Source organism: Apus apus, chromosome 16 (genome assembly GCF_020740795.1).
Source record: "Apus apus isolate bApuApu2 chromosome 16, bApuApu2.pri.cur, whole genome shotgun sequence".
Classification (NCBI taxonomy): Eukaryota; Metazoa; Chordata; class Aves; order Apodiformes; family Apodidae; genus Apus; species Apus apus.
This window is the reverse complement of record NC_067297.1, coordinates 13,320,098-13,347,197: the sequence shown is the minus strand read 5'-3', so window position 1 is coordinate 13,347,197 and position 27,100 is coordinate 13,320,098. Positions and strand designations below refer to the sequence as shown.

Below are 27,100 nucleotides of genomic sequence, written 5' to 3'. Positions count from 1 at the left end.
CCCGAGTTTCTGCAGTATTATGGGTGGGTTTGTGTTGCGGTGGTGGGAGGTTTTTTTTTGCAACCAGGCGGGTGGCTCCCCGGCTGTGAGCAGGGTCTGGGGGTGGGTTTGTTGGGTTTTTTTTTTTGGAGGGATCAGCGCTTTGAGCCCTCCTGCACTCCTGTCCTGAGGAGCAGGCTCTGGGCTCCCGGGCTCTGGGCTCCCCATCCCAAGGAGCGGGCTCTGGGCTCCCGGGGCTCTGGGCTCCCGGGGCTCTGGGCTCCCGGGGCTCAGGGCTCCCCATCCCAAGGAGCGGGCTCTGGGCTCCCGGGGCTCAGGGCTCCCCATCCCGAGGAGCGGGCTCTGGGCTCCCGGGGCTCAGGGCTCCCGGGGCTCAGGGCTCCCCATCCCGGGGCTCCGGGCTCTGCGCTCCCCGGGCTCCCCCGCCCCCCCCCCGCTCGCGCGCTGCGGCACTGCGGCGGCCGCTGCTTTTTACCATATATGGTCACGGCGGCCGCCGGCAGCCGCCGCGCTGATTGGCTGGGGCGCGGCGCGCGGCAAGTGCGGCGCCATTAACCCCTGCGCGGCCGCCGCGTCCCTCGGGTGCGGGGTGTGCCGAGACCCCCCGGGGGCTGCCGCCTTCGTTCCCTCCCTACAGCCCCCCCGGGGCGCCCCGGCGGCCGGTGCAGCGGAGGCGGGTTTGCATTTGCTGGCTGTAGCAGCGCTTTGTCTGAACTTCCTGTTTCCCTGCGCGCACGTGTGGCGGGGCCGTGCCCGCAGCTCGGCATTCCCGGGCTCGGCATTCCCAGGCTCGGCATTCCCGGGCTCGCCATTCCCGGGCTCGCCATTCCCGGGCTCTAGCAGCTCGGCATTCCCGGGCTCGGCATTCCCGGGCTCGGCATTCCCGGGCTGCGGCAGCTCGGCATTCCCAGGCTCGGCATTCCCGGGCTTCGGGAGCTCGCCATTCCCAGGCTCGCCATTCCCGGGCTCCGGCAGCTCGCCATTCCCGGGCTCTAGCAGCTCGGCATTCCCGGGCTCGCCATTCCCGGGCTCTAGCAGCTCGGCATTCCCGGGCTCGCCATTCCCAGGCTCGGCATTCCCGGGCTTCGGGAGCTCGCCATTACCAGGCTCGCCATTCCCAGGCTCGCCATTCCCGGGCTCCGGCAGCTCGCCATTCCCGGGCTCGCCATTCCCGGGCTGCAGCTCGCCCTGGCTGGGCGGCGGGCAGCTGCAGTTCCCGCAGGGCGATGGCCTCCGTTGCAACCAGCTGCTTTTTGCCTTGTTTTCCGAAGCCGCGGCCGGCGGGTGTGGGTGGCGGGAGTCGCGCTGATCGCTGCACGCCCTGGAAACTCGCCCGCTTGTCTCCGGCGGCGGGTGGTGGCCCCGGGCAAAGGGCTGGTGCAGAAGGTCGCCATGAAACTGGAAGCCTGCAGGCTCTTCGGGTGGATTTTATTGGAGCCCTGTCCCAGGTGGGATGGTGCTCAGGGAGGGAGCCCCGGGATGCAGCTCTTCCATCCAGGAGTGTGGGGCTCAGCCTTGGCTTGCTGGTGGCAGGTGCTGCGGGGTGAGATGGAGCTCTGGGCACTTAGGGAATTGAGGGAGAGCCAGGCAGGTGAGGGAAGAAGCAATTCTCCTGCTGGCATCCCCAGGGGATCACCAGGGGATGGGATGAGGGTGTGGAGCTGCCACGGTGACTCCCAGTGCCCAGCTCAGCTGCAGGTCTGGTGCTTTCACAACAGCCTTGTGCAAGGACCAGGAGTTGGTTCTGCCTTCCTCCTGCAGCCCTCCCATGCTCAGGCCAGGCAGGTTGCTTAGTGGCGGGCTTGTCATCTTCTGGGCATCCTTCCCAGCAGCAGGACCCCAGGTTATCTTCTGGAATGCTGCTGGGAAGGGCTGTGCTGTGTTTGGTGGGCTCATCTCCCTTCAGATGACAACGGAATCAGCAGGATGGAGATCTTCCTGCCTCTGCTGTCCAAGGAGAGGGGTCGTGGGGATGATTCTCACCCAACCCAATGAGTGATCCCTGTTTTACAGCCCAGATTAACATTTCATGGGTTTCTTGATGTGCTGGGGAAGTGACTTAGAAACACCTGGGTTTAGTGCATGATGCTGGTACTGGCTGTACATGACAGTGAAACTGGTTACAATATCCCCCTCCCTCCCCACAAAAAACCTTTACCGTTTGTATCTGCAAAGAAAAAAGCTGCTGCAGAGGGTTGCTCTTTGATGCAGTTCTAAGAAAAATCCCGTCAGCTGAAAGTCATGTTATGTAAGGCCTTTAGAAGAGCCTTATTCAGTCCCCTTTGGATATATCTTTTATTAGATTTTCCACTTGTGTGCCTGACTTCTCCCTGCACTCCCTTTGCACAGGCAGCATTCCTGCAGAAGCTGGGATCAGATGGGTGCCCTGAGAGGCAATTAGCATGTGGGTGGGTGAGTGCACACCTCGGGAATGATCTTCTGGAAGGAATATGTTGTTCTGCAAGTGATGCCTTAGTGTTCAGCCATGGCATATGTAAGTTGTTAATCAGCTGTTCCTGATCCTCCTTCCTCCAGGAAGGACTGGGGAAAGAAAGAGAAAAAAAAAAATCCTTCTCTGATCTGTGTGTAAAATAAAATTAGGAGCTTGTGCTCTGATGGGTTCCTGGAGACCCTCCAGCAATTTTAGGTGAAATGTGGATGGAAGGGTATGAATTAAAGTGAGTTACTGTCTTCCTGACTTAGGCTGCTGTGGAGCCCCTGTCAGGACTGGGTCTGTTAGGTCTTTTTCATGGCTGTGAGTTTTGTGCAAGGTTGAAGATCACAAAGGGAGTCTTTTTTCCCCAAAGCTTTGCTTGGATTGCCATGCAGCTCTGAGTGGTTTCGCACCTTGGGCAGAGAAGATTAAAATTCAAGACAGTTCTGCATCAGCTGAATAAAAAAGCAAGACATTGGTGGTTTTTAAAGGTCTTAAGTTATCTTGTGACCAGTGGAACTGCTGAAACCTGGTTTCTTGCAGATTTTTCCTTCATCTGCTCTACACAGAGCAGTTGTTTCCCAGGTCTCTTACACATCATTTCTCTATTGGCCCATCAGCACCCATGGGTGCTCACTGGCCCAGCCAGGGTGCCTGTGCTGCTGAGGAGGGATGTGGGCTTGAGTTGAAACTCCACCTCCCTCAGCACAAATTTATTTCTTTTCTTGCACCTCGATTTTTTTTTTTCTTGAAAGCTGCTTTTTTATTAAAAAAAAAGGTGGAGGTATTTATCACTGTCACTTTGATTGCAATGGCTCATCAGGTCCTAGTGTACCAGGGAGGAGAGGGCAGCAGCGTGGCTAATAAATCTCATTTCTCTAGGAAAGCAAGCAGCAAATACTGTCCCTGTGTCTTACAGTCAACCAGTGGTTTGTACAAATATTGCTGCAGTTTGGAGGCCTTGTCCAATTTCTGGGTTGTTGTCCCCATGTCACTGGTTTATGTAGGATACAAAGGTGTCTGTGCAAACCGTCCAGACAGGCACACTCAGAGCAGGGCTGCAGGTGGCCTGAAGTGGAGGGTAAAATCCTGGGTTAGATCTTTAAAACCTTGGAAGCCCAGGGACAAAATGAGTTCAACAAAAATGGTTGGAATGGAATGGCTTCTTTCCTGGGATCTGTCTGGACTTTTCTTCTGTCTCCTCCTTCCTTGCTGCACTTTTACTGCTCCCAGTTTGTTTCACCGTGGCTGATGTCCTGGTTTGGGTGACATGAGGCTCTTGTTCCCCATGGATCCTTTCTCCTGCCTCCTTGCTTATCTTGTTAATTATAATTTGTGGGCAACAAGTCTCTTTGTTTTGAGTCTGCATCTTCTGCTTGAAGGCCTTCCTCAGATACCAGCTGGATAAAAGTTAGCTGAGGCTGGCACTTCGTTTTGAAGTGTGTGCAGGGCTTTTCTGCAGAGGGAGGGACATGAGCTGGAATGTCTGAGCTGTGCTGTGCACCCGGCTCTGAGGGACAGGAGTTGTGTTGGCTTCTGGGGAGGTTGTTTCTATGGCTTTTTTCCTTTTTTAAAGCCAGCATGTGAATATCTGATTGTTGCAACTCATTCTGTGAAGGATCCTAACTAACATCCCATTTTCCAGGGTGCAGGATCCTGCAGTTACCACCAGCTCTTACCTCTCTCTCTGCAGACCATGAAGTTCCCTGGCTGGTGCAGCTCCTCTCCCAGCAGCATGAAACTCTTCCCTCCTCATTCTGCATCCATTTAGGTCTGGGCACTTGGGAACAAGGACCTTTGTCTCCACTCTCTCGCAGCCTGTCATGTCACAGCCCTGCAGCTGTCAAGGTGATAAAGCGAGAACAGAAGCACTGCTGAGGAATTCTTGGAGGACACAAGCAGTATTTGCAGTGCTCTGGTTAGAAAGCAGTGTGTGGTTATGAATCCTCTTGTTGCATGCCATTGCAGTAGACCTTTCGGGAGTAACACTTTTCATAAGCTTCCAAATTAGTTATGGATGCCTTGATTGGTTTGCTGGGTGACTAATGTCTATTTGTCATGGTCAGGAGAGAGCAGTGCATGTTCATGGCATCCTGCTGCAGTGTTTTCCCCCAGCTGCCTCCTGCATGATCAGCTGCTGCAGCCAGAGGTGAAGGTTTGGTGGCCAGAGCACATTCAAGCTTTACTCAAGTGGACTCTGTGAAACTTGAGGTTCTCCTAGGGAAAATACACAATAAAGGGAAGAAAAAAAGGAGTATTTTCTCAAACAGAGAGAAGGTACCACTGGGTTTGTATTTCAGACTTTGCAGTTGTGACCTGATTTCCTTCCTCAAACTTCTGCAAGCTCGGGGGGAGGAATTGCTTGTGCTTGTGCAACTTGATGCCACTTCCCTATTCTAAATGGTGATCTTCACATGAGCAGAACCATGGGCTGGGGGAAGCAGCTGTTCTCCTTGATATTTTTACCATAATCCATGAGCTGTTTCCTGCAACCAATTGTCCTTTTCTGGCAGAGAAGCGGTCGCGAGACAGTCAAATTAATTCATAAATCTACCACTCCTACAAGCCATTTCCCTGTGTCACTTACTTGCCCCTTCTGGATTCAATAACAATTTTTCTTCTCATCTTTAATTTTTCTCTGATCTGGGATATGTGAAAGCACTAAATGAATTAATTTGGCAAGGTCAGCTTACTGCCCGTGGAAGGAGCTGAGTAACGAGTGTGCTTCTAGTCAGTGTCATCCAGCATATTAATACTAATCCTCAGATTCACCTTTTTGGCTAACTTTTTATAAAATACAACTCTTGACTTTCAAAAGTTGTTACTGTGATGTGTTGCTCCACCAGAGTCTGAGTGGATTATGAGAAGGATTTAATGTCTTGAAGTTGTACTCAGTTAATTTTAAGCTGTGTATCAGCACTTGAGATTTATTTTAAATCCTCAACTGATTAAAAGATTACCTTTTAAAAAAGAAATTAAAAAGTCTCCAAACCTGGGAGTATTATGGTAGCACGAAAATGAGCCCACTTGGCAGAGGAGTTGCAAACCTCATGGTGTTCTTGTGGCAGAGGAATCTCTTTTAAAAGGAACTGTGTTTAGAAATGTTGAATTTGGTAATTTTACAGGCTGGTGGTTTGTTTTTTTAATACCCTACTGCAGGCTTCCTGGTCTTTCCCTTTTGGCAAAGCCCCCCCAAATATTGTTTAAAGCTCTTCTGTGTCATGATGCCAGGAATGGGGATCCCCTGCTGCGCAGAGGGGAACGCTGCTGGGAGGAGGAAGCCTGCAGTGCAGCCTGCACTGATGGTCTTTGCAAAACTGGCTCAGAGAGGTGATAACACATCTGAGTCAAAACCAGCTCGTTTCTCAGCATGCCGGGTGGCTGAGGGGAAGGTGTGTGCTGGGTCAGGCCCGGGGGTGTTCACACAGATGAGTGGCCTTTGGCAGCCCCCTCTGCTCCCCTTGGAAGGATCACGCTTTCTAATAAAAGTTGTTGGGTGTTTTTTCAGAGGGGAGCAGATGACGAGGCCTTGCTGAGGAGAGCTCTTGCTCTGTTGTGTGTTCAGGAAATCACCGTGGTTTCCTCTGCCCTGCAAAGGGGTTGGTGTCTCTGACCACAAGTCAGTAGCTTCTCTAGAGCGGTTGGGCTTCTCACCGCGCTGCAGCTCCGGGCAGTGCTGCAGCCTCCTACAGTCACCTCTTCTGACCCTCTGCGTCCTCATTTCTTCTCACTTTGCTGTTTTGACACTTCTTTGAGGACCCTGGGTTGGTCCTCCTGTGCAGTAGTGCCCTGCCCAAGTGTAGAGGTTGATGCTTCTGGGCCATCCATCTCCCTGGCATTGTCTGTCTCTGCCAGACCCTGGGGAGCTGCTGTGTTTGCAGGCAGCCTGACATCTCCTCCTCCAGTTTGTACTCTGCTTGCTCAGTTTTATACATTTTTTGTGAACAAATATGCTCGAGGTTGCTTGAAGTTAGTGCATCTCCCACGCTGCTTCTAAAGAACATCTCATTTTCCCCATCCTTGCTCTGTCTGTTCCCTTGTTAGGAATGATTTTGTATGTCACTGTCCCCACCCAGGCAGGAGAAAGATGTGCTTTGCAGATCAGGCAGATAAGCCCCTGTTCATCTGTAACATGGTGCAAAGATATTTCTGCTCCCCTTGGTTTCACTTCCCCTTCATGCATCTGCTGTTTCTTCTTGATCCTGTTGACTCTGGCCTGAGAAATGTTGCTGTCCTTGTCCAAAACAGCCTCTGCATCCATCTCCAGTTCCTCAGCTTGATGACAAGACTCAGTTTTACTGTAGCTTGGTGACAGGACTGAGCTCTGCTGAGGGAAGGGGGAAGCCCATGGCTGCCCTGTTCTACTTTCAGGCATCAGGAGCTCCCTCTTGCTCAGACAGAACCTCCATCATCTCGTTTTCTTGCTGCCCTCGGAGCACTGCCATGCAGTGAGCTAATGGAGGTCCCAGATAACTGGTTTTAAAAAATTATCTCCATTTTAGGTGATCAAAAGCAGGTGGTGGGGCTGCCTGGTCCCAGCACTCAGCTGCCTGCGGCAGGCACTTGGCTGCTGCTGCTCCTGCTGTTCAGGTTCATTGTGATCAAAACTGAGAGGTGAAGTTTGGGGTTTAATTGGTTCAAATTGAATTATTTTTTTTCCCTCCCTCCAGTCATAAATTACTGTAAAAACTAAACTAAGCTGACAAGCACTCGTGCAGCCTGCAAATAATTATCATAGGCTCCTCTTAGAGGATTGCTCTGAGCCCTGCCTGGCTGCAAGAATGGGTGGTCACTGAGGTCTTGCAGTATTAGTTGTATTTTTTCTTTTGGTTTAGGTCTGGTTTTGTATTTAGCCTGTAATGTGACTTCTGGAAAATGTTCATGCATGTATGCTCTGTATGGTTCTTTTTTAATTAGAGGAATTTAAATGGGTGGGCTGTACATGTCAGTTGGATGTATTAATTTTTTTAATCCTATTTCACATTATGGCATCCAAGAGGGATTACACAGACTTTAATTTTTGAATGTCTGGTTTATGGCTTTTCATCTACAGCACTTTCACTTTTAATAATTTCAAAAATTATTGGAATCACTGAGACAGTGATTTGAAACCTGAAATTAGCCATTGAGGAAATAGTGGTGGGTTTGTGTCTGTAACTTAGTCTGTTTGGATCTATGTCTTGTGTTGTTGCTAGTTGAAGTCTTCAGGTCAGTAGTCTTCAAAAGCCAGTATCCATCATTATTCTGGTGTTTTGTACATAAGGCAGTGTTGAATAGGAGCAGCCTTCCTCATGGAGATGGGGAGGAGGAGGATGTATTGTGAGATGTAACCTCCAAGGTTAGGGAATGTCATCACCCAGTGGCAGAAGGGAAATACCACCCAATTCTTCTGCATGTTTAAACATGAAAGGAGGTGACCCTGTCCCAGACCCCTCCCTCCTGCCTCTCCCATTGCCCATAAAAAGGCCATCACAGCATTCCCTGGAAACAAAAGGTGGGACCTGGATTCTGGCCCTGGAAGTACCAGGAGCCTCCTGATCACCCTGGTGCTACCATCGTGTGTCTTCAGTATTTTAAATCTTGCTTCCCATGTGGGTAAGACTTGACCAAGAGAGATAATGATGATTAGCTTGAGTTATGCTAATTTCCTCTCTCAGGGGGGAAGCTGAGGTGCTCGGTGTGTCAGCAGGTTGGGGGTGGTCAGGATATGAAGGGGCTCCATCAGCACAAGAGCTGTGTTGGTATCACTGGATTTGTCTCAGTTCAAATCAGAACATCTTGCTAGCTCATTTTCTTGTGAAATTTGTCTGTGTAGTGAGCTCAGCTTTGGCAGGATGGTGGTGGCCTCTGTCCTCTGCTGTGGAGAGGCAGGTATGGATCAGGGCTGGGTGGCCCTGGCAGTCTGTGTCAGCAATATTTATTCCTGAAAAAAGTGTTTCACTCTGCACAGCTGTGTCCTAAAAGCTTTCAAGTTGAGTAAAATACTTCTATGATGAGAACAAGCAGACTGGGTAAATGCAATTAAAACCCCAGCTTGGCCATCTCCAGCTGTCCCTGGGCACTGCTGTGAGGCACAGACACAAGCAGAGCTTCACCCTGTGGGCAGGGCTCACTGCCCGGAAAGCTGGGGATGGACAGAGGGATGAGACAGCAGCAAGTGCTGAGGTAGGGACAGCAAAGCATCCCTGCATCCGTGGGGGGAGCAAAGCCCTCCTGTGCTGAACCTCCCAACCCTGGTCTTGCACCAGCAGCAGTGTCCAGCTAGTCAGTGCTGGAGAAGAGTCACTGGTTTATTTCCTCTCCTGATACGTGAGTTGATTTAAATGTCATAGAATTGTGAATACTGAAAGGGTTAGTGGAGGCTTAGGAAGCACCTTCCTCCACTCTGAGACATGCCCTGTGCTGTCCATGTATTACAGCTCTCTTCCTTGTTTCTCTCCATCAGACAGGCAGAATTGACAAGTCCTACCCGACAGTGTGTGGCCACACGGGACCGGTGCTGGACATTGACTGGTGTCCTCACAACGACCAGGTCATCGCCAGTGGCTCTGAGGACTGCACTGTGATGGTGAGTGTGGGGTTAGGGTGTCTTGTGAGCTGGTGTTTGCTTCATGCTCAAAGTGCTGCTGTCAGTGACACTCGTCACTTCTCAAATGCCTTGGACTGGTGCTGAGGGCAGAGTTCTTCTTGATGATGCTATGCCAGAGAAGGTGCAACCTCAGGCTTCTGAGAAGAATTTCTTCAGCCCTGAGATGGCACTCTGAGTGACAGGCTTGGCCTGTGTCTTCCTGGCTTTGTCTTTAGTTGGTCTTCCATTTTTGCTTCCCCTGGGGATTTGTCTGATGTTAGGGAAGAGGAGGGCAAAGGAAGAGTGGCAGTCAGGGGTGAGGTGTTTTGCCTGTAGTGCTTTTCAGAAGACTGATCTGGCTCCTTACCTCAAATACCCTGGTGGATGTGGTGGTGTGTGTTGGGAAGAGGTGGAGACTGGAGGGGAACACCCCCCTCAGGTTTCAGAATTGCTTCAACCCTTGATTTAAGGGTGAAACTTCCACTTTTTCCCAATATCTACAGGTTGTAAGTAGGTGTCAGAAGGCACTTTTTAATAAATAAAAAATAATCCAAATTCTGCACCTGCCAACCTTGGTCCTGAGACCTATTTTACCTCAGTCAGAGCCCACTGAACAATAGATGACCTTGCTCCATGATGGATGTGGAATCCTGTGTATGCAAACACAGCAGAAAAAGTGAAAGAAAATCCTTGTAAGATGAAATGATGCCAAATAACTTCAGTGATCTTTGGCCATATTTAGAAATGCTGTAGGCTGAATGTTATATTGAAATCTTATTATAGATCATGTCGGATAAATTCCTTTGCTTCTGTTCATGGTTAAAATGTTTGGGAGGGGATTCGTCCCCCAGAGGCTTATCCTGGGACAGCTCTTGCCTCTGATCTCTCAGTCTTGGAAGCTGAAGCATGTTAACAAAATGTACTATATTTAATATTCAGCAAAACAGCAAGCTTCTGTGCTTGTAACGCTCACTGCTGGGCTTGAACTAAACTTTGAAGGATCCAGGAATGTTCCTCCAGAAACCAGGATCCAGAAGGTCTGTGAGTCGGAAGGAACGGTCTCGGAAACACGAGCATCAACAGAAGCAGGCAGAGCTGAGGTCTGTAGCTGCCTTCTTGGAGGCAAAATAAGTCTCTAATCCAAGTGCAATGAGAAGCATGTTGTGAGGCTCCAGAGGGATTGAATTATGCTGAAAAACCAACAGTGTTTGATTACAAGTTGTCCAAATGCTCCTAATGTAGACACAAACTGTCTGCAAGAAGCTGAGCCTCCAACTGCGCCAGCAAGCTCCGTGGGGCTTGGGGTGGTGGGGGGGTTGTTGCTCAGTGGCTGCTGCTCATCTGTAGTGAGGGGTGGGCTTCCTCCCCCCAGCCCTGGGGGCAACACGCATGGACAGACACTGGTGTTGGTGTGTGGTACCCGTGAGTGTGTCCGTGTCTGGAGTGGCTGGGAAGGTGAAAGCAGTGGGTCTGTGCTGCGTGGAGGAGGCAGCACGTGCAGCTGGTTGTTTGGAAGGGGTCAGGGTGTGTTAGCTGGAGGTTCACATGCCAGCAGCAGTGAGGAGGAGAGCAAAGAGGACTGAAGACCTAAGTTGAATCTCCTTTGAAGTATCACAGGACTTCCCGTGGGAAATGATGTATCCCAAATCATTGGGACAGTTGTTGAGTGGGCAGCACAGAGCTAGAGTAGGTAAAGAACATCCCTGGCCTGGACTGTTTGGAAACAAACTGGGTGTGCTAAGGAGCCTTCTCTATTTTAATGGCTTTTCTGTCCTGACACAGGTAATTTAGTAATTTATTATCCTGTTTTCTCTGCTTTTCTTTAATCAAGGAGTCCTGCTTCTTCAACAGCCTGTCACTGCATAAACCCACCTTACTTTAAAGGATATGTGGTTGTTCATCAGTTCTGAACTTAAATGAGAAGTGATGTGGTAGCAGGAATCGTGGGTTTCTGCAGAAGTGCCAGCTGCTTTTCAAAAACTCCCATATGTTTTTTGAAGAGCCTCTGTCCCTTGGCACTAGGGGGTTTAGGATCTTAGGCTCTGCCACAACAGGTCTCTTCAGCATCAGCTGGACACGTGTTGAGGGAGAGAACAAGGCTTTGAGGTGCTGTGCAACCAATTTCTCGAGGATGAAGAGGGCTGGTTCCCTGCAGCCATGACTCTGAACTGTCTGCAGACTTGGTGTTCCACAAGGAAGGTTAACTTGGCCCTTTCAAAAGCTAGAGACATTTTGATATAAATAAAAACTCAGTCCTTTAGAAGGTGGAAATACTCTGTGAGCTGCATGTGAGCCTTGAATAGGTATGGTACTGGAGAACCTTAGGCTAGGGGTGGAAGTGACCAGGAAGGAAGACCTCTTTTTCTGATGCTGCTGGGCTTTGTGGCTTGGACTGCTTTAGGAGTGTAACTCTGGAGCTGCATCGAGACCTGTCTGATGAAAGACACTTGATAGGTGTGATCTGATGGTGTCAGATCATACAGTCATTACTTCTGTTGTCACATTTGGTGCATTCAGAAATTATTTGGAGGCAGAGAAGAAAAAGATGGGGGGGGGGGGGGCAACACTTGGGACAGCTGACCAACCCTTGCAAGACCACCTTTGTGGCAGTGGGTATAAGCACATCTCTGTCGGATCCCAGCAGAGGGAAGAGTAGAATGGACCTCTCCCAAACACCACCTCTTTCCTCCCTGTGGAGCATAAGCCTGTGAAGGAGCAAGTGCTCTTCCTCCATCCCACTCCGGGTATTCCTCAGGGCACACTTGGCCTCTGTCCCCTCCTGCCCTTGCCAGCATGAGCACGAAGCCAGCAGATTCCTTTTGAGTTGGCAGATACAACTGGCTTGAAGTGGTTCAAGATAGAATGAAATACTTGCAGTCTGCAAGAGCTGAAGTATTTCCTCTCTACGCCTTGTTCTCAGGTCCCCAGAATGCAGGAGCCCTCAGCACTGCAGGTGATGGCTGTGGCCTCTCTGCCCCCTTGGCTGGTTTCTGGATGAATTTCTCTGGTTTTTTGCCGGAGAGTGGACAGAAAATCCCCATCTCCTCCACTCTGTTGCTCTCAGAAAGACTTCCTTTAAAACACATGCAGATACCTTCTGTGGCCTCTTCTGGTGTTCTCTCTGAAGAATGGTTTTCTTGTGCCAACAAATGAGGAATTACTTAAATACTCATGCTTGATATTCTGCTGAGTGACTGTAATGTACTGCGGGGTTTTTAATTCAGCTGGAAAATATTAGATTATATAAAGGCCTGTAGATGGAATCAGGTGGCCTTCTCAGATGCGGAAAATTTGCTTCGTCAAAAGCTGCATATTAATGCGTTTGCGTGTAATGGCCAGAGTAGAGTTTGTTTGATTGAGCAAATTGTTTTAAAAATCTAACCAGAGCCTGAGACATCAACCTGGTTGCAGGCAGTGAAGCCCTGGCAGCAGGACCAGCTGGCTGTGGAGAAGGTCTTGCAGCTACAAGAAGTGGATGCACCAAGTGCCTTTTCCTGCAGCCGTACGAGAGCAGGGACGCAGATAAAACCCAGGGCTCGAACTCACTAGCTTCCTCATGCCCTGTGGATGTAGGAATTGGTGTTTCTAGAGATTGACTTCATCTTCTCTGCAGGCTGGTGCAGAGCCAGAAGAGACGGGTTTTGATTCTCTTTAAAGGGTGTGAAAAAGTGCTGAAAAAGTTTGTTTTCCTTCTCACGTGCTGTTTGTGCAAAACCTTTCCCCCTCCTGCTCTTCCTCTGAGACCCAAACCTCTCCACAGCACCCTGGTGTGACTTCACTTCCTTGATCACAAACAAACCAGCCAAGTGAACTTCAAAAAACCCCAACAACCCCAAAACCCCCACAAGTGAGAGAGCTGACAAACCGTTAGTGATTTCGAGTTAATTTTGCAAAATGTGAAGTTTTCCTTGGTGTAGTCACCTGGACTCCTCTCCTGCAGCAGGGTGAGTCCTGCATCCAAAGTGAAAGTTCCTTCATTTGCCTGGTGAATCCAACTCCATCCCACGCTGAAGACAGGCACCCCACCCTGAGCAGGAATGAGTGGGCCAGCTCACTTGGGAGCCTTCCCTGACCTTTCACACTCTCAGCTTTTTTGTGCAATACCAAGCAGGATCATTAGGTCAATAGTTTGTGTAATCTGCAGAGGATTACACTGGTCTGCAGCTGCTGTAAACTACAGGGGCTTTCCCTGAAAGAAAAAAAATAAATCTGTCATCCAGAGGCTTTTTAAAAAATCCTTTTCATTGGTATTTTGCCTCCAATACCTCCTTTTCCTCTCCCAGCCTCTGCACTCACTGGCTTAAACTTGGTCCTGGAGTTTTGTGGCACACAAGTTACTCTGCTATGAAGTTGTGCTTGCACAGAGGGATCCCTGCACCATTCCTGGCTGAGACAGCACAGGGCAGAAAGGTGGATCTCTGGGACCTGGTGCCTTTGCTCTGACTGCCCCTTGGCAGGGGGCTGGGTGGGCTGCAGCTGTAGAAGCTGCTGCTGTCCATGTGTGGCTTGTCTGCAGGTCACACTTGGCCCAGAGGCTCATGCTCCTCCAGGTCTTTTTGAGAATAAATTTGATTTTCCAAGCTTCCCCCACCAAAAGAGTGAGGCTGAGTGAGCTGGGGCAGCCTGCTTGATTTCTCAGGGGAAGAAGTGCCTCTGTTCATCAAGGCTTGTCATTTTGAAAGGCTCCTCAAGACTCTGGGATAATTAGATGTCTGGCTTCCTGCTGAAGCTCTCGTGTTCACTTTACAGCTTTCCCACTGGTTTAGGTAATGCCTGTTTACAGTGGTCAGGAGTTTGGAGGTGGTTCATCTGGGAGACCTGCTTACAGGTGTGAGCTGAAGTGCAGGTACCAGTTTTAGCAGATTGATGTTACAGATCCTGTGTCAGCAGACACATTTTAAACTGTTGCTGCTGTCAAGTTGTTCTGAGTGGCGTGAAGAAACCTGCTTCTATCAAAATTGACAGGTTGTAACCCAGTTCTGTTGTGTAATGGGCAGGTGAAATGATTTGGTGCAGTTCATGAATTGTGTGGTGTCTGAGCACAGTCCTCGGGGTGCAGTGGCTGCAGAGCTGGGCTGGAAGTGGGCAGAAGGCATCAGGCTGAACAGCTCCAGTTTGCAACCCAATTTTAAAAACATGACTGCTGGTGAAAGCCTGGCCTTATGGCATCTTGTTTGGCCCTGCTGCACCAGGCAGGAAGAGCAAGGGATTTTCAACCCTTGCAAAGAAATTCTCTGCTCAGGTTGGGTGCCCACCACGTGTCATTCCTCCTGGGATGCTGAGGGTGCTGAGAGCTGTGAGGGTGAAAAGTGAAACAATTGTAGGGTTGCTTAGAGGTGAGCTGAGAATTTTTTGCACCTCAATGGGTTTTATTTAAGCAGCAGCCATCCCTGTGAGAGGGAGAAACTGGGATTAGCCCAGAACTCCGTGTCGCCCTCATGCAGGTCTGCCTGCCTCCCTTCCCAAAATCTGCTCCCTGGCATCTGCTGGTGCCAACAGCTTGCTTGGGCATCCTGGGCAGGGTCTGGCCAGCCCTGTTCTCCAACTCCAGAAAAATCAAACAATAGAAGGCAAAGCAAATGTGCTCTAATGCTGCCATCTATCTCTAGAAGCAGCTATAGCTGCTCACTGGTGGGCGTTATTTAATTGTTTAATGCACTAGATGTAGGTCAAATTCAGTTCAAATATGATTGTCCAGTGCTGAATTGCAGGAATAGTTTTGGTAGGGCTGATGCTGCCTTGGGGCACAGGGTGATGAGTTTTGTCCCTCCCTCCCCGGTCCCTGCTGCTTGCAGAAGCTGCCTCCATTGGTGCATAAACCTGCTGTGACTCCACAGCTGGAATTCCAGTGCTTGGGGGTCTGTTCCTCCTCCTGGTGCCACTTTCCTGAAGGTGCTGGCAGCAGGAGGTTGTGTAGCCAGGCAGCAGACAGGCAGTTTGCAGCATTCAGAGGTGGTTTCTGCAATGCTGACTTGGGCTCCTTTACCTTTTGCCAGGACCAAATCTGAAAGGAGGCTCTGGGCATAACGTGGAAACTAATTGCCAGCCTTCCCGAAGAAATAAAAAGTTGGCACCAGGGTAGCTGCTGTATCATCCCTCGGAGGCAGAAGCACAGCTGGAAAGGGGAGCAGCTTGTTTGTGTGGAATGGGAGCTGAGCTGCAAAGCAGATTTTCCTGAGTCCTTCCCATGCAGCACCCGAGGTGGATGGGTCTCTGGATAACAGGGTGTTTGCTGGTTAGGTGCTAGCAGTGTGAGCTGGGAAGGGTGTTACACAGGAACCAGCTGGAGGTTTATTGGTGGCTGGGAACAATTCCCTCCCCAATTCCTTCTTCCTGTTTCTACTGAGCAGTGACAGCTCGGACTCCTGCCGTGGCACGGTGCTCTTCAGAGGGGATGACCCTTGGCTAACCATCTTTTCTTTCCCTTTCCCAGGTGTGGCAGATTCCCGAGAACGGACTCACCCTGTCCCTGACAGAGCCAGTGGTGGTGTTAGAAGGGCATTCCAAGAGAGTGGGGATCGTGGCCTGGCACCCGACAGCACGCAACGTGCTGCTCAGTGCAGGTACAGTGTGTCAGGGCTGGGGGGCCAACAGGCATCTCTCCCTCCTGTCTGGCTGGCACACCAGGTGTTTTGGAGAAGGGCTTGTTGACTCCTTTTCCTCCTTTCCTCTCTAAGGATCAGTGAATCACAGGAGTAATGGCAGTGTCTGGGAACACGGAACACGTGGCCCACAGCTCCCCTCCTTATCTTGGCCTTTTATTATCTCCAGTTTACAGGGACAAGAACCAGGAAATTGTCTGGAGGAATGAATTACAGTATTTAAATTGTTCCAGACTTTATTTGATCTGCAGATTTCAGATAACTGATAACTATTTACATCTGCACTCTCCTCAACCCTCTTTTCATATACTTAAAGGCCCAACTGTTTCTCCTTTTCACTGATCCCTGCAAGGTATCCCAGAGTCTGGTGATTCCCTCCACAAGCTTCCATCTTCAGTGTTTTCCAAATTGTCTCCTTGACTGGTACAGTCTATGCAAAGAGGTTCTTTTGACAACTGGAAAACAGTCACATCATTATGGAAGTGAAGTGGATAAGTCATTATCCATTAGCATGGTCTGAGGCTGCCACAGCATGACCTTTAGCTTGGAGGCCAGTGAAAGAAGCCAGTCCTTTCAGCTGGGCTGTCAGATGAGCTTTGTGTTTTCTGGGGATGTAAATGCCTTCTGAGGTACCAGGTTAGTTTTGATCTAGTTTCCTGAAAAATGCTTGGAGTTGCAGACTTTGTGGGAGTCAGTGTAATGAAACTCAGTGTGAGAACACACAAAAGGAGGAGATTTTTCTTAGGTAGCTTCCTCAGACTCCTGTACTCAGGGGCAGCAATATGTGTGTCCAGGCAGTCCATCCAGGATTACTCTTAAGAAACAGAGAGAAGGGATGCTGTCAGGTCATTGCAGTCTCCAGGGTTCCTCCTGGTGACAGCAAACTGATTTTGGGTGTCCTTCCTGCCCTTTGGGAGTTCAGAGCAATTATCTTTTGCCTGGTTACATGTGTTTCCCCTTACGGAGCCTCAGGAGAAATTGCTCAGTCACACACTGTGCTTTCCTGCCCCTACCTGGTCCTCCAGTCCTGTTCTATATTTTGCTGTCATCTTATCTTGGGCTTTATTCTTCGTCTTCTTGCTGTCTGGTCCTGGACCAAAAACCACCCGCCTGATGGTTGTAGTCCTTGGGAAAACTGCTGACCTCAGCTTCTGCTGCCTGCTAAGCTTTTCTCCCTTTGTTCTGCTGTTTCTCCTGCTGTCTCTTCCCTGCTTTCCATCCCTGCTGCTCTGACTCTTTCTGCCACAAATCTCCCTGACCTGAGAAGGCAGGGACTGACTGCAGCAGGGTTTATTCCTTCTTCCCTGCTCCATATTCTTTCGTGTTTACGCCAGTATTGTGACTTGAGTTGTTCCTCTCTCTTTTAGGTTGTGATAATGCAATCATCATCTGGAATGTGGGAACAGGTGAAGCCCTCATAAACCTGGATGACATGCACGTGGATATGATTTACAATGTGAGCTGGAATCGCAATGGCAGCCTCATCTGTACAGCTTCCAAAGACAAAAAAGTTCGAGTTATCGACCCCAGGAAACAAGAAATTGTTGCTGTAAGTTTGCATGAGAGTTAGCAAGAGGATACAGAGAGGGAACCTTCTTGATTGGTATATATCCCATGTTGGATCAGGTTTTTCAAAGTGAGGAAAAAAATGACAGGAGGGATGGCAGCGGTTGGAGGATTTGTCTGGGTTTATTTGGATTAGTGTTTGAACTAGGATTTTAGGGCTCCGCTGTAAAACCTGCCCGAGTGTAATTCCACATCTAATCCTTTTGTATAATTACAGCTCCAAAGTTGTGTGTGCAAAGCAGAGATTTAGCAGTCTGCAAATGTCTTGTAGCTTGCAAAGAAGTCTTCCTTCAGCTTTGCAAGAGTCTGGCAGGCAAAGCTGAGATGGGCCAGGAAGGACCAGTGCTTTTGCAGTTCAGTAGCTGGTTTCTCCCCCCAGCACCGGGCAGAGATGGATGTTGCTCCAGGGAGTCAGCATCCTGCCTGGAGGACCAGTGCGTCCTGCCAGGGATTCTGTGCAGCCAAAAGTGAAGCCACCACCAGGTGGGCTTTTCAGTTCCTTGCCGGGGGCTGATCTGTGAATCTCTTGCAGGAGAAAGAGAAGACCCACGAGGGAGCCCGGCCCATGCGCGCCATTTTCCTGGCCGACGGAAACATCTTCACAACTGGCTTCAGCCGCATGAGCGAACGGCAGCTGGCCCTGTGGAATCCTGTAGGTCCCTGTCCCACCACTCCTTGGTCGCTGTCATGTCCTCTGGGTCACTAACCCAGACCTGCAGTCGCCCACTACATCTATAGTTCATCTGTTTAAGCATATTCCCTCTTCCACCTCCGGCCTGTTCCTGCTCAGGCTTCCTGTGCCAGGCGGTGTTGCTGTTCTGGAGGCAGGATGTTCCCTCAGGGAAAGAAGTGAGGTCTCCTGCTCCCCAGGGGCAGTGGTGAAGCTGGCAGCTGCACTTTGAGGATGTACACAGGGAGCCTGTGTGGGGGCTGCTTCATTCTATGCCTTGTATGTGCAGAGCAGGACAGCAGCAGTCCCAGCACACTGGAACAGGAACCTTACTAGCATGACTGTCACATCTCTCCCTTTAGGAATTCTGTTTGGTGCTGTTTTATTGCATTTTGTGGTTAAAATGTCCTTGGGGAACAAATGAGCTTGTGAACATTTACAGCATTTGTTACTGTACCACACTGAGCCTTCTTTGCTGCTGCAAAGAACCGTTAATAATTTAGATCCTGCGTTAACATGAACTTTTCCTTTCCTCATTAACATCACTGTCATTTTTTATTTCCAGAAAAACATGGAGGAGCCAATAGCTCTTCATGAGATGGACACAAGCAATGGGGTCCTGCTGCCATTCTACGACCCAGACACCAACATTATTTACTTATGTGGCAAGGTAAAGAGAAGCTTTTGGTGTGACTGAGCTTGTCTAGAGGAATCAGTCATCCTGTTCTGTGAATGATGCCTGTGAAATGTTTTCCAACTGTCTCAGCTGAGAAAGGTAGAACCCAAAGCTTGTGCTGCAGCACTGGTCAGGGCTGCAGACAAATCAGGCTGCTCTGAAGTGGGTTTGATCCTCACTCCGCAGGATTGTTCAGAGCCTGTGAAGTCTGGCATGCAACTGGGTGTTTCTTTTGGATGGATTTGCTTAGGCAAAGCTGCTCTTCATGCAACAAGTCAGATACTGTCATCAAAGCATCTCTTGTTGGTGTTGAGCTGATTGTCCCTATGTGTGGGAGGTTTGTACGTTTTAGATGTTATCCTTGTGCTTGGAGATGATGGAGCATGTAGCAACACTCACTGTAATTTTGTGGGGTTAAATAAGAGAAAATAGAATCGTGCTCATTTCTGAAAGCAATTTGTAGGCATTAAGTGCTCTAAAGTGCCCACTTCTGAGTGCTGCAGCTTGGGAATTCCTACAAATAGGAGCCAAGGACAAGACAAGATGAACAAGTAATTAGAAGGGAGGATCCATACAAGTACATTCAAGAGTCCCATCCTTGTAAACAGCTAATGAGAAATAACTGATTTTCTGTCTCTGCTTCCTCTTCTGCTGGTTCAGAAATGCTAGTGGAATCAAAAAGAGAAGCTGGTTTATAGCCTTTCTGCCTGACTGTGGCACAGAGGTTAACTTTTCCACCAGGGGAAATGAGGAAATGTGACAACAACCTTATTCTTGAAGCAGGAGCTCGGGTCACTGTGTCACACTGTTGTGAAGAACAGCATTTCTCACTGAGGAAAACTGTTCAGCTCCTGTACTGGGACTACAGAGGGGTCTGCTTTGTGGGGGTTCTGCCGATGCCAAGTGGGTAACAAGAGCACTTTGTGTGCTGCCTGGTAGTGACTGCTGAGAGCAGCCTGAGGTGAGAGACACTCAGCTGGCAAGCAAGGGAGGTTTTAGTCTGAAAAATACCAGCTGTGAGCTGTGTTGCTCTGTGGTGGTGTTCCTGGAAGGAAAGGCTGTTGGGTGGGATGGGTGGCTGCCCAGCCCAGCAGGGAGCAGGCGAGGGGCCACGGGGAGCACTGCCCCTTCCAGCCCCCCAGAGTCATCCCTCCTGGTGTCCTGCAGGGTGACAGCAGCATTCGCTACTTTGAGATCACGGACGAGTCCCCCTACGTTCACTACCTCAACACCTTCAGCAGCAAGGAGCCGCAGAGGGGCATGGGGTTCATGCCCAAGAGGGGCCTGGATGTCAACAAGTGTGAGATTGCCAGGTGAGGACAGAAGATGTCAGAGCTTCAGAGCTGCCTTAGCAACAACCCCCTCTCGCCAGCTCAGCCCCTCAGGGCTGCCAGGTCCTGCTGCTGGTGTAGGACCCTCTGTCACACTCAGTTTTTTCTGTGACATGAAGTGGCATTTGTGCTGGGCGTGAGGTGCTGTAGCCCCAAAACGTGCTGTGGCTGGCTCAGGCTTTTGTAAGTGTCTGAGTGGTATCGTGCAGAATACATTGTCTGCAGGAAATGGAGCATCAGCTGGGGTGCAGCCTGTGGTGTCAGCACAGCAGTGATAAACTTTTGGTGCCTAAGGCTGGTATGAGTGTCCAGCTTGTAGATGGCAAGTGGGTTGGAAGCTGGTTTGGGGAATTTAGAGAGTGTCCAGAGTGCGGCCGTGGTTCAGGAAACATGGCAAAGTATGAAAATACTCCAGGAGAGCAGGTGTGTGTCACTGCAGGGGCCCCTGGCACACTGCTGGTGGGGAGCATGCTGGATGTTGCCCCTGGTGACGCTCCTTTGGTTATTAACCAAAGCAGGAGCCCCTGAAAGGGAGCAGGGCCTGCACTTGCCTGGAGCATGGGAATATTTCAGCAGCAGGGGCCAGGCTGAGGACGTTGGAGTTTATGGCACTGGCACCTTTTCTTTTCCTTTGAAAGGTTCTTCAAGCTTCACGAGAGGAAGTGTGAGCCCATCATCATGACAGTTCCTCGCAAGGTGAGCACGAGCTCCTGGGTGGGTGGGTTGGAGCCACCTCCTGCCTTCCAGCCCCAAATACTTGACCAATCCATCTCTTCTGGCTTGCAGTCGGACCTCTTCCAGGATGACCTGTACCCTGATACGGCTGGCCCAGAAGCTGCTCTGGAAGCAGAGGAGTGGTTTGAGGGGAAGAATGCAGATCCCCTTCTCATCTCCTTGAAGCACGGGTACATTCCAGGCAAGAACAGGGATCTCAAGGTGGTCAAGAAGAACATACTGGACAACAAGCCTGCCGCGAACAAGAAAAGTGATCTCATAAATGCTCCAAAGAAAGCAGCTGATGCCTCAAACTCTGTGAGTAAAATCCACAGGCTTTTAGGGATGGTGGCCCCCGATGTGATTCCCAGGGTGCTGCAACTTCAGAAGCAGCTATGGCAAAGCTCAGGCACGTACGATTCCAGTACGCTGGGATTTGGGTGACCTGGACTTGAGGTGGTACCTGAGTTGTGGCATTCCAGGTGAGGTTCCTGCAGCTGTGGAAGTTTACAGGGAATTATGACCCAAAGGAAAGCTTGGCTGCTTGTTCCAGCCACCCACCTGCGTAGGTCAGCTTCTGTGCACCTCTTTTTTGTGTAAAACCCAGTGCAGACAGTGGGACAAAAGAACCTCAGATCATGGAGGCCCAGAAGGAGGTGGTACAGCTTCATAATCAGGAGTTGTAGCTAAGATGTGGTAATAGAGAATCCCAGGCTGGTTTGGGTTGGAAGGGACCTCAAAGCTCATCTAGATCCAACCCCCTGCACGGGCAGGGACACCTCCCACCAGACCAGGCAGCTTCAAGCCCCATCCAACCTGCCCTTTAACTGAAATATAGAGATGTGCAAGTGACAGCTGTCAGTCAGGTAGGTCCATAAATACTTTTAAAGAGTAGATACTGGTCCAGGATGCTCTTGAAGCTGCCACTGGGAATGCCAGTCCATGCCCTGAGCATCCCGGGTGCCAGGCAGGCAGAGCTCGCACAAAGCCGCTCAGGGGAGACCCTGGGCTTCGAAAACCCACGTCCCACCCCCTCTCCTCACCACTACGTGTCTTGTCTTGCCTTCCAGCAAAACGAAGCCAAATTGGATGAGATTTTGAAAGAGCTGAAATCTATAAAAGACACGATCACCAACCAAGACGAGCGCATTTCCAAGCTGGAGCAGCAGATGGCAAAGATCGCGGACTGAGCGGGGCGAGCGGCGCTGGCCCCGCCGGCCCAGGCACATTCCAGTTCCCAGTTTGGCCAGCAGCAGCCTGCAGCATTCCAGTACTGAGCTTTCCTGTTCTCCTAAATTCCACATCAACGAGAGCCTGATGATTAAAAGCCAAGCTTTTTAGTGAAAGATTTTTTTTTCTCCCCCCTCCGATGTTTTATTGAATTGATGTGACTGTGTCAACCAAGTCAGAAAGAATAAGTGCTACTTTTACAGGCTTCTTTTTCCCCAGATGTTACAAATTCTTGAAAACAAATCCATTCTGACTTTCAGTGTTGTGCCCAAATATCTTTTCGAGATGTAGGGACCAATGCCACATTGTTCTTAACCTTTTTTTTTTTTAAAGTTGCCAAAAAAACCCCACAAAACAAAACAAGTTGCTTTTTATTTTTCTTATTTGCCACTTTTGCAGTATTTGTGTGTTCAGCTGAAAGGGACAGCACTGGGTGTGTGTGGGTGTGTGTGGGTGCTGGGTGTCTGTACAGTTCAGAGGACAAAACTGAAGCTATTTTGTGTCAGTCTTCAAATTTGAACAATCAGGTTGGTTTCCTTTGTGGCCGAGGCTGCTGCTGAGACCTCTCAGAGATGGTTCAGGCTGCCTTTCCTTCCTCCCTCACATGTCCCCATCATGTTTAAGGAAAAAAAAAAAGCAGCTGTGGAGGGAGGTGATTCATGCCACAAAATGCCTCTTCTCCTTTTTACACCCTGCACGACTTTTAAACTAGCCTCATGCTGACCTTTTTAAAGTCATCCCATGGTTTTGCTTCCTCTGCCCATGTCCGAAAGGACATGTTTTATCTGACAGGTTTTGTTTTTTTCCTTTGAGGCAGAAGTTTCTTTCATGCAGGAAACGTTTTTGGGTTTCCTCCCTGGAGTGGAGTGGCAAGAGTGCCCTGGGAGAGGGGAGCCGTGGGACATGGCAGTCCCCAGGTGCTCTGTGGTGTCCATTGGGCTGTTCTGCCTGGCTGTAAATATTGTTGACTGCACCACCACGCTCTTCAGCTCCTTGACTTCCAGAAGCTTTCAGAACCCTGCAACCTTGCACTTCTCTGGCCCCCCCACCTTAGTGCTGATGGTAGAAATTTAGGCTCTGCTTCCAAAACAGCATTAGCAGTAGTTAGGTGACTTTACCATGATGGGTCTCCAGAAACAAAATGCCTCTGCTCTTTTTTTATCATTATTTTTTCTCTCTCTCCATCATTCCTGCCTCACCACCCCACCATGCTGTAAAACTTTGCAGGAAAATCTTTGTTCCCAGAGGAGATAAGTGACCCCCAGACCCCCTGTGCTCCCAGGCCTTTGGAGTGGAAGCAACTGGGGAGGGTGGTTTTGATCCCAGTTTGGAGAGCTGGTTTCTCACATGGTCCTTTGAGGTCCTCGAGGGAGAGTCCCCATGAGCACACCAGGCCTGCAAGCTCCTCCTGGGATTTCTTGGATGCCCCAGCTCAGCAGAGCTCTGCTCAGGTGGGGTCTCCCCTGCGAGGGGGGCTGCCTGGGATGGGGATGACGTGGGTCTGGGGTGCTGAGAGGGATCTGCTGAGGAACCTCAACAGCTGTCCCAGCCCGGGATGGATCCCAGGATCCCTGAAGGAGCTCACCACATTCCCAGCCTGTGTGCTCGTGTGTGTGCTTGGGAGCCACCACTCCAGAGCAGTGTCCCTGCCCGGCCATCCCGGTGGCTGTCCTTTCATCCAGGCTGAAGTGATCTTTTTTAATTTTTTTTTCCCTTAGGTTAGCTAGAAATCCTCAAATTCTCATTTATTTTTTTTTTTTCCCCAGTGTTTGGATGTTCAGAACTTACAGGTTAGGGATTCTCTGTTCTAGAGGGATGTCTGAGTGTGTTGGGATGGCGTGGGTGATGTAGCTGGAGAGACTGGAGGACGGGATGCCAGGAGACAGAGGATGTGATGTCATTGCAGAGCATGAAAGCTTCAGAAAAGTGGATTTTTGTTAAGTGACGAGGACAACAGGAGGGACGAGCCTGTCCCCTGCCCTGCCTGGGCACTGGTGCTGGATTCACAGTTCAGACACTCCGGGTTCTATTGGATGTTTGGTGCCGTTGTTGTGTTGCAGTACATGGCTGAGCTGATGTGTAGTTTTCTTTTTCTTTCGTTTTGGAGAACAAAGCCAAACGTCGTGCTCCCCCAAACGGTGATCTCGGTGTCCATTTGTACCTGTGACTTCAGGGTTGTGTGCTCGGGGACCTTTTGTGTTTTGTTTTGGTTTTTTTTTTTCTAATTGGAGGGAAATAAGTTTTCAGAGACGCTGGATTGAAATGCCCAGAGGAGGTGGGTGTGTGGAGGGCGGAGGAAAGGCCCGCCCTGGTTTTTTAGTGAATTGCTTGTGTTTTATTTAAATGAACTGATGCCTAGCCAGGCTCAACCGGAGTCAGTGCCTGAAGCTTTTTGTAGCCGTGATATCCCAGAAGAGAACCAGCCAAGTCCGGAGAGTTGCGCTCTTATAGAGCGGCCATAGTACCTGTCCAAATATTTGCTTCCATTTTCAAAAGATAAAAAAGTCGTTGATTATAAAACTTCCTCTGGTTTGCCTTTTCCTTTTGATTCTCTTGCGTCCTGCACCCGCTGCCCCTCAGCACCAGGTTATTAGTAACCAGGTTATTAAGTGGTGGTGCTACCTTTAACCACAGCCTGGGGGGTCTGTCCCCTGAGTCCCCTCTGCTGGCTCCTGCCCCAGGGTGGTGATTTCCCTGTAGGTGAATCCAAGAACTTGGCTGGATGTGGGACTTGATGGCACAGCCTTGCTGGGGGCTCTTTGGGTGGTGGAGACTGGGGTGCCATGGTCCCAGGAAGGAATGGCAGCAGCTGGGGGCTGTGCTGGAGATGGGGGGGGGAGCTCATTCTGCTCTTCCCCAGCTGAAACCTGCTCTGAGAGTGCAGGAAACCCTGCAAAGCCCAGGCTGGAAACCGCATGGCTGAGCTGGAGAGCCTGCCCCAGCCCTGCTGCCTCTCACCCCGTTTCACAACCGCCTTCAGCCTCGCAGCCTGCGCAGCCCTGCAGCTGCCCCTGGTGCACCCTGACCCTGGGGATGGGACAGGGATGCTCCTGGAGCAGCAATGCTCCTTGGCCACCCACCCACACCCTGCACTCATCCTGGAGGACCCTCATCCCTTTGCTCCTGCAGACCTGAACCCCTTTTTCTGTGTGTCTTTTCCCACAAGTCGCCCAGAGCCAGCAGGAACTGGGACTCTCTTCCAGTCCCCGTGGCCTTTGTGTCCTCCTCCTGCTGCCAGGAAATTAGCTCTGATTTGTGTTGGTTTTTAGGAACTGGCCACGTTTACTGAGTGCAGTGTACAGTTCTGGTGCCCTCAGCACAAGAAAGGTATAGACCTGTTGGAGAGGGTCCGGGAAAGGGCCACCAAGATTACAAAGGCCTGGAGCAGCTCTGCTATGAAGACAGGCTGAGAGAGTTGGGGTGTTCAGCCTAGAGAAGAGAAGGCTCTGGGGAGACCTTATAGCACCTTCCAGTGCCTGAAGGGGCTACAGGAAAGCTGGGGAGGGGCTTTTCATCAGAGAAGATAGTGATAGAACAAGAGGTAATGGTTTTAAACTGAGAGAGGGGAGATTTAAGTTAGATATTAGGAAGAAATTCTTCACTCTAAGGGTGTTGAGGAACTGGGATGGGTTGCCCAGGGAGGTGTTTGATGCCCCATCCCTGGAGGTTTTTAAGGCCAGGTTGGACAAGGTTTTGTGCAACCTGATCTAGTGGCAGGGTCCCTGCTCATGGCAGGTGATCTTTAAAGTCCCTTCCAACCTTAATGATTCCATGATTCGAGGTGTTGAGAAGGGCTGGGCTGATCTGGGGGTGCTGCGGGGGTCGAGCAGAGGCGTGGGGCTGTTGACAGCTGCGGATGTGTCTTGCAGCATCCTTCCTGCAGCGGCACCTCCCGCTGCCGGTGCCTGCGGTCGGGGCGGGGTGCTGGGCAGCCCCCGTCCTGGGGACGTCGGTGCCAGGTCGAGACCCTGCTGTGAGAGCTCTGCAGACGCACGTAGCTAGCCCCTTGCCCTCCTCCATCCTGCGTGTGGAGGCTGTTTCCCGGGACTGGGGGCACCTTCACGTCCTATTTTGGGCCACCATGACAAGCCCCACCAACCACACCACTCCCCCCAAGCTGGTTTGTGCCCACACGGTGTCCGGGGGGAAGGGGGAGGCTGGCAGTCCCTGGCACCACATTTGCCCTCACTTCTGCTTTCAGGGGGCTGCGAGCCCCAGCACACAGCTGGCCCGAGGGGGCTCCTAAAACAGGAATCCTCCCTGTTTGGGGTGCACCTCACATCCCGGACACCCTTGCTGGCAGGTGCCCCCGGCCCGCCGTGGCCCCTCTCCCAGCGTCACGTCCTTCCCCCGCCAGGCTCTCTGAAACCACAGCCGCTCTTCCGTGCCCGCCTTCCCCTCCCCGCCCGGGCGGAGGGCGGCCCGTGACACCCCTCAGGTTTAAGCATCACCCGCCCTGGGGCTGCCCTGGTGCCCCCCGGCCCTCCTGGTGCTGCCGCCCGGCGCTGCAGCTCGGGGTCCAGCCCCGTCCCCCGGCACAGGTGAGCTTTGGCGGGGGGGGGGGCTGGATCCAGGGGGGCTGTGGGTGCAAAGGGAACGCTCGGAGTCCCCCCTTGGGACATGCGTGGGTCTCTGAGGGACCCTCCACGCAGTGCTGGTCCCTGGGCTTTTTAGGAGGCAGGTGGGGATGCGGGAACCTCCTGGGAACGCTGGGTCTGGGGAGAGCGTTGATCTGTGTTGGATGCTGCTGGGCGTGGGGACACAGGAACCTGGGTGGTCTCCACCCACCAGGGCCTCTGGGGGGCTGTCAGTGTAAGGAGGGGGAGATTTGGGGTGGCTTTGGGGTGGATTTTTCTCTCCTCCCGCTCCAGAGCAGATGCACAGGCACACGGTGGCCTCGGCACAGGAGCCCCACACCGGCCCGGCCGGCGGAGGGGGAGGACAGACACCCTGGGGGGTTTGATGGAAGCGTGTGCGACGTCCCTGTGGTTTCATTTCTGCCCAGGGAGTCATCCTGCAACCGCCCATCCCGCAGCAGCCATCTCCATCGTGGCCCCTTCCCCATTTCCAGACACCAACTTCCTTTTCAAAACTTTCCTCTCAGGCGGAGCCGGCGGGGCTGAGTTCCCGCAGGTGGAGGCAGCTCAGCTCTGCTGCCCCAGCTGGGGGAGCTCGGTGGTCGCATCCTTCAGCCCTCACCCCCCTCTCTGGGAGGGAAGGAGGATGCTTGGCTCAAGTGCAGTCCCTCCTTGGGGCCATTTCCAGCCACAACAATGGAGCTCAGCATCCTCTCAGGACCCCAACGTCAC

At 51.1% G+C, this 27,100-nt stretch overlaps 1 protein-coding gene across 6 annotated transcripts in view; it reads left to right on the top strand.

The window, feature by feature from the left end:
* The window catches only part of CORO1C (coronin 1C), a 197,000-nt gene extending 172,689 nt beyond the window's left edge, over positions 1 to 24,311 (top strand). For all 6 annotated transcript variants that reach the window (XM_051633875.1, XM_051633877.1, XM_051633879.1 and 3 more), the window contains 9 exons: positions 8,880 to 9,002; positions 15,436 to 15,565; positions 16,972 to 17,153; positions 17,703 to 17,822; positions 18,406 to 18,510; positions 19,684 to 19,829; positions 20,486 to 20,543; positions 20,634 to 20,879; positions 21,632 to 24,311. In XM_051633875.1, coding sequence (XP_051489835.1) covers positions 8,880 to 9,002; positions 15,436 to 15,565; positions 16,972 to 17,153; positions 17,703 to 17,822; positions 18,406 to 18,510; positions 19,684 to 19,829; positions 20,486 to 20,543; positions 20,634 to 20,879; positions 21,632 to 21,751 — 1,230 coding nt within the window. In that variant the 3' untranslated portion in view covers positions 21,752 to 24,311. The remainder of the gene's footprint in view (positions 1 to 8,879; positions 9,003 to 15,435; positions 15,566 to 16,971; positions 17,154 to 17,702; positions 17,823 to 18,405; positions 18,511 to 19,683; positions 19,830 to 20,485; positions 20,544 to 20,633; positions 20,880 to 21,631) is intronic.
* The last annotated feature ends 2,789 nt before the right edge of the window (positions 24,312 to 27,100 follow it).